This window comes from Trachurus japonicus, chromosome 17, assembly GCF_045865225.1.
Source record: "Trachurus japonicus isolate A0001 chromosome 17, Traja_1.0".
Classification (NCBI taxonomy): domain Eukaryota; kingdom Metazoa; phylum Chordata; class Actinopteri; order Carangiformes; family Carangidae; genus Trachurus; species Trachurus japonicus.
This window is the reverse complement of record NC_140923.1, coordinates 36,515,179-36,522,176: the sequence shown is the minus strand read 5'-3', so window position 1 is coordinate 36,522,176 and position 6,998 is coordinate 36,515,179. Positions and strand designations below refer to the sequence as shown.

The 6,998-nt window shown below is 44.3% G+C and overlaps 1 protein-coding gene across 1 annotated transcript; it reads right to left on the bottom strand.

The window, feature by feature from the left end:
* Positions 1–1,928: 1,928 nt before the first annotated feature.
* LOC146971306 (relaxin-3 receptor 1-like) lies at positions 1,929–3,546 on the bottom strand. The gene is made up of 3 exons (XM_085805838.1): positions 3,262–3,546; positions 2,622–3,065; positions 1,929–2,540 (listed from the first exon to the last, which is right to left on the bottom strand). The coding sequence occupies exons 1-3, from the start codon at positions 3,466–3,468 to the stop codon at positions 1,929–1,931; spliced, it is 1,263 nt and encodes a 420-aa protein (XP_085661964.1). The 5' UTR covers positions 3,469–3,546.
* Between the last annotated feature and the right edge of the window lie 3,452 nt (positions 3,547–6,998).

Genomic DNA, 6,998 nt, shown 5'->3' with positions numbered 1-6,998 from the left:
ACTTTAGTATTCTTTAAGGGGGCCCAGAATTCCTAGCAACGGCCCTGGTTATGAGCTTGATGAGAGCAGTCAAGTGAAGTGAGTTTGATAAAAGGTGTCATGGCAATAATCTGTTCAAGGGAACTGGCCTATAATTTCTGAGAAATTGAGGTTCTCATATAACTCTCCTGATTGTTTTCCATTTACCACTGGAAGATGCAGGCTCACTTGGGGCCTCGCTGGCTTTTTAGCAGCATCAAAGCCTCCCACACGCAAAGACCTCCTGAATAAATCTGTGACTCTGATTGTAGAGGTAATTACTAGCAGAGTGGCACACAATAAAGGCCCTGTGTTGTTGTGTTAGTGCGTGTGTGTGTGTGAGATTTGTGCATATCATCCGTTATCAGTGGACAGCTGAAGATGGTTATCCGTGCACAGACTTTAAAAGGTTGCAAAAGGGCAAAATGGTGGAACAGCTTTTGTGCAGCTGACTGATTTTCCTCATCTTCACTGCAGGAGAGAAGATTAACTTTCCTGAGACGTCACTAAACTCTTTTGTGCTCTCTTTTTATTTAATGTCACAGAACACATGTGTATTCACAAAACGATTCACAGCGCTACAGCAAGGCAGACACACACACACACACACACACACAGACATGAATATGGCCAACAGGTCCATAGCATCAAACACTGCCTACACTGAAAGACAAATATCCCAGGGTTAGGTTTGACTGCATATAATGACTTCAGTCTCCTAAACGTGTTCCCAACAATAACACAAATACATATTTTACACATCACTCCTCATGTTCATGTAACAATATCCTCCTTACAGTCCTGTATGGATGTTTCAGATGCAAACCACAAGCCATTACCTATTCTTTTTTTTTCTTTTTTTTGCTTGATTATGTGGAGGGGAAAAAAAGAATCAGCTCACAGTGTCGCTCAGAGTTGACTGATTGGATCATTTTCAAAGACCATACTGGGTAAATTACGCAGATTACCTCCAACTTCCAAAAATGGGTTCCTGGCTCTGCAGGTGTGTCTGTAACAGGTGTGTTCACTGAAGCGTAATGTGTATGTGTTCGAAATAGACTTGGAGGGATGACAGGTGACAGACAGAGACGTAGGCTAAAAATAATGGCACCGAAGAAAATGTGGTGCACGGAGACGACTCATTGAAAGAGCTTTTCCTTTAGTGTTAGAGTTTGAGATGTTGGGAAATGTGATTTGTGATTGGCTTTCTCTCTGAGGGTGAGATGAGACGATTGATAATGTCTGTCAAATATGAATCCACAGCCAGCAGTTGGTTAGCTTACCTTCGCACACAGACAGGAAATGGGGGGATTTAAGAGGAAATATCATCTCATTCTCACTCTGACGTTCACTAATGGTAACATGCTATATCTAGTTTGTTAAATATGCTAAAAAAAAACTAAAAAAAAACAATGACTACAGGAAGTAAACACTCCCAAGAAGTATCCAAGCATGAACCCATCTGTAAACCAGTGAGTGATCATTTTTACACTGACACACACCTGACAGATGTGAATTAGAGAGTTTTTCTTTGGATAGATGGGCCGGCTACATTCAGGCTTAATGCTAAGCTAAGCTAACTTGTTGTAGCTATGTTGTCATACAGAGTGGTATCAATCTTCTCATCTAACTCTCAGCAAGTAAAAAAGCACATTTTCTGGGGCGCTGTGTAGCTCAGTGGATAGAGCAGGCACCCCATGTGCTCTCTGTCAGTTTACAGTCCTCTCTGCAGCTGGCCCTGGTTCGAATCCCGCATCGGGAGGCCCTTTGCTGCATGTCATTTCCCCTCTTCCTCCCCCATTTCCTGTCTCTCTCAACTAACCCGTCAGTTAAAGGCAAAAAAGCCTAAAAAAATATACTTAGAAAAAAAAGAAGCACATTTCCAAAAATGGCATATTTTCTTTGAACATTCATGTGTTGATGTCTTTTTGTATCACAGCCAGACTGGACGGTGCCTCCTCCACTCGTCTCCCTCTCAGGACCAGCGTGAGGAAGTTTTGGACAGAGTGAGACACTCTGAGCAGGAGCTCCTTCAGTCCAGCTCTGTACTCTCTGCGGATTAGGCAGTAGAGCACCGGGTTGAGGCAGCTGTTTGCATGAGCCAGACACACAGTCAGGGGGAAGGCGTAGGCCTGCGCGTTGTAGAAGGCTTTGCTGAAGGGCACCATGTCGAACTTGATTAAGACCCCCCAGAGGGTCAGAGCCTGGTTGGGCAGCCAGCAGATGAAAAAGGACAGAACTACGATGGTGACGGAGCGGGTGACCTTGGAGCGACGGCGGTGGCGTCCCCTCTCGCACTCTGACCTCTCAGTGACCCCGGCACTGACCACGCTGGCCACGACGCGCCGGCTCAGGATGAACCTCAGGAGGAGGAGGTAGCACACGCTGATGATAATCAAGGGGACTACAAATCCCAAGAGGACTTTCTGTGTTTGATAGAGTCCAAGCAGGACTTGGGGGTCCCAGTGGCCCGAGTCGGAGTCAGAGAACCGCACCAAGCACAGCTCGTCATCAGCAGATACCTGTGAACACAACAGACAGATGAGAAGCCGCTCACAGACAACACAACATGAACTGTAAGGGAATCAGTTCAGTTTCAAAACCTGGACTGTGGTGGAGTAGAGCGCATGAGGCAGCGTAGCCACCAGCGACACCACCCAGATGGTTAAACTGGCCCACTTGGCTTGAGCGGTGGCGATCCTGGGGCTTTCCATCTTCAGGGAGGTGACCAGGGAGCGGTAGCGGGTCACACTCATGGCAGTGAGGAAGAAGACGCTGGCGTACATGTTGAGGGTGGTGACCGAGCTCACGATCTTGCACATGACCCGACCGAAGGGCCAGCGGAAGTCCAGCACCGTGTCCACGGCCCAGAAGGGCAAGGTGAGGACGAACTGGAGGTCTGTCAGTGCCAGACTCATCACAAAGCAGTCGATGGAGGAGTGGTGGTGGCCACGGCGACGGGAGTGGAGCAGGAAAAGAGCCAGGAAGTTACCCACAAGCCCCAGGACACACACCACCAGGTAAACCAGAGCAATGAGAACTCGCACCTGTCAAGAAACAACAACACTAACATTAAGTTGTATAGTCAACACAGGATCCTGTAAATTAAAGTCACAACACAACATGAGACAGCTTTAAATTCTTTCTCTCACCATCAAGTGTTTGATGCAAAAAGCTCTCTTTGCAAACATGTTTTAGCCAATGTGGATTCATAATAAAGTGAAATCCTAAGATTAAACCTACCGCCAGGTTGGCGCTGTCTCCGTGCATGTCCATGGAGGACTCCTTGGAGAGGATGTGGAGCCAGCAGTTGAGTGAAAGGTTAAAAGTTGCCAGGTTGGAGGCTGCCCCCGTGCTGCTGACCAGTTGGGCGATTTCGCGCTCATCCTCCTCTCCCCCGCACACACTCAGCGCGCTCAGAGCTCCGGACGCGTTGTTGTCGTTCTGCATGATGCTGCGGAGGGAAAAGGGGGGAGTTACTTTTTCTTCTTCCTCCTCTTCTTTTGTTTTTAAAAGAACTTCCGCAGGTTTCCCTCCTTTTTCAGACTAACTTCCAAATTGGATGCAAAAGAAAAGAAAAAAAAATCCGCATCGTCCTCATCCTGCAGTTGGTGTTCAAAGTCTCAGCGGGAGATCAGAGCGCAGTTTATCCAAGTGATTTCTAAAAGTGCGTCTGCTACGCATTTTATTGTTTTTCCAAGGATGAGGGGGGAAAAATAAATAAGAGATGTGGTCAATATGAAGCAGCTACTTTGGTGCGTTCAAGGATCAGGATGATGCACCTGCCTCCGCTCTCACTGATGCTGAGCGCGCGCTCAGACTGGAGGCTTTTATACTCGCTGCCGCGCTCCTCCGCCGCTCGGTGGCGCACTGGTACGGCCTTCTCATACACAATGAGCTACTACAATTGTCTGTTTTTAAAGAATGTATACGGAAAGAGTGAAACAGCTCAGGATTAAACCTTAAAGGAAGCTCTTTCTTAAAGAAAAAAAAGATACCATCAGATGAATTTAAAGGTCAATAGCTGCTGATAAACCACGAGTAAACAGACAGGGGAATGCATGTGGGTAAAATCTGTATAGCAGCTTACAGCATGTTTTTGTTTTTGTTTTTTAGTAACCTCCGTTGTCCAACATTAATTGTTTGCTCAGAGGCAGTGTTTCTGCCTGCTTTTTTAATCGAAACAGGGATGCAGGTCATCTCCTGGCATCTTACATTTAGGGAAGACTGAGGACTGGGGACTTATTTCTCCAATCAGAAACATGCTAGTGATGACACTCCCACTGCAACATGCACAGTCACAGTCAGACCCTCTGCCCACCAAGAATAGAGATGACATATTCTGCTCCTGCTTGTACTGTGACAAAGTTGTTTTAGAGGTATGAAAGTAGCTTTTTTCATGAGCTGTATTTTTGTCATAGTGAAGCCTTTTGTGAATCCAAACTTAAACTTCTTGCAACAAACAGACCCTACAACAGTTTTGTTTTTGAATTTCAAGAATTTATTTTAAATTTGGAAGTGCATAAGCAAAAACAAATGTATAAAATTAAACATTATCTCAAAATAGCCACAATTAATCTATGTTGTTCCTCATCATGAACAGAACAGCCAAGAGAGACTAATGCTGAAGATAAACAAAATGATTCCCAAAAATAACTTGTTGAGAAAATGAGCAGCTATCGTTGTTCTATGGGACAAAAGAAGTTCAATTTATCTGATGTCACAGAGTGAATAAAAATACATGAATACTGAAATATTTTGTATTGCAAAATTGTTCCATTCTTCTTGTCTCACACTGAGGTATTGAGTTTTAATACCACCAGTGATATCTGCACATTGACTCAAGGCCTATGTTCTACGCAAAACAAACCTTCAACTGTTCTTTGATAAATATTATTAAATAAATAATACTAGCCTATAGTATTATTGCAGAACTATGCATATTTAAGCAATAGCTACTATGCTTATTGAGTAAGTTAAAGCAGAAGTAAGTGGTCCGGTCGTTTTCGCTAATGCTGCGTTCCAGGCAGGCTTTTGAAATCGTAAATTACAGCTTCAAGTCACAACTTACGACTTTGTAGCGTTCCAGGCAACCCACTCGTGTTTTTCCGACCTGTGTTACCGGTGAAAGTCACTATAGCGGCCACTCGTAACTTCCGACCGGTGAACTCGTACCAGATCGAACTGGTACGACTTCACGGTCGGAAAAATACGAGTTTCCTTGAACGCACCATAACAGTCCTCGCCCCTACGTCGCCACATTCACGGCGTTCCTTGGCTGCACACACAGCCCTGCATGCCGTTCTCTCTCCTCATTGGATAAAAACTGTAGGATACGATAAAATGTTTTCTCTTCGGCTCAGAGCAGAGCAGAGGGACTGACAGACCCATGTTTCAGACCAAACACTCTATGTAAGTGATTGCTGTCGGAAGATATAACTATTTAAGACTTATATTAAAGCAGAAGTAAGTGATATATTTGTGTTAATATAAGTCTTAAATAGTTATATCTTCCGACAGCAATCACTTACATAGAGTGTTTGGACTGAAACACGGGTCTGTCAGTTCCTCTGCTCTGAGCCGAGGAGAAAACTTTTATCGTATCCTACAGTTTTTATCCAATGAGGAGAGAGAACGGCATGCAGAGCTGTGTGTGCAGCCAAGGAACGCCGTGAATGTGGCGACGTAGGGGCGAGGACTGTTATGGTGCGTTCAAGGAAACTCGTATTTTTCCGACCGTGAAGTCGTACCAGTTCGATCTGGTACGAGTTCACCGGTCGGAAGTTACGAGTGGCCGTTATAGTGACTTTCACCGGTAAAACAGGTCGGAAAAACACGAGTGGGTTGCCTGAAACGCTACAAAGTCGTAAGTTGTGACTTGAAGCTGTAATTTACGATTTCAAAAGCCTGCCTGGAACGCAGCATTAGCGAAAACGACCGGACCACTTACTTCTGCTTTAACACAAATATATCACTTACTTCTGCTTTAATGACTGAAATTTCATGTGTGTAATATGTTTAATGTGTTGTAATCGTCCCTGATCCGTGTTGCAACTGTCCCCAGGTTTGAGGTCAGTTGCAACGTCTGAATTCTTCCATTCAAACAGACATTGTGATTGATGTGTAACCATCTTTAAATGGTATGGCTAATTAGCAGACACATGTAAGTTTTATATCTAAAATATTGGTGAGTGTAGTCCAAAATAGTCTCTGAGAGAAAAATTAAAAAGTGTTGCAACTGTCCCCAGTCTCCCCTATTTTTTCCTCTCTTGCTCTCTTTTTGATGGAGCCAGCAAATCACAGCCTCAGATGTTATGCCCAAATACCATCCTCAAAAAAATCCCTGCTACAGTATGATGAGAAGGTATATGGTATTTCAGGATGGTTAGTTTAGCCGACAAGGGTTTGTTAACAGGCATCTGACATGAACATCAGAGGATTAATGTGTTAGATCTCAAACAGGCTTTCAGGCTTTGGGGTCCAGAGGTGTGTGTGTGTGTGTGTGTGTGTGATTTGCATTTCTTATCGGTCAATGTTGATATTCACATAATGCGTCACTGTTAGATGTGTGTGCATTAGAGAGGAGGGAGGAGGAGAGAGATGCGTGCCGTGCTTCTTTCACTCTCTTTATTCTGGGATTTGCTAAAGATTTTGTCCCAGCAGTGTGTGTGACTGCAACACCTCATCAGTTTGCGCCGAGGGACATTAAATAAATCATGCTCTCCTCTCAAATGTTGTCCAGTCAAGACATTTGGAGGTAATTTATTCTCATCCCCGTTCCTCTCTCTGATTTCACAAGTAGTCTGGAGCAACTTCAGACACATAGGCTATTTGTTGAGAGTTTCCAGTTTTCTCCTTCAATGTTCATCAAATATTGAGATGGAAATGAAGATACAGTTTGAGTCATTTCTGCTGCAGCTGTCCATGATGCTTAAAGATACTTTGTTTCAATTTTATCAGTTTGGGTTTATTTTTCACTT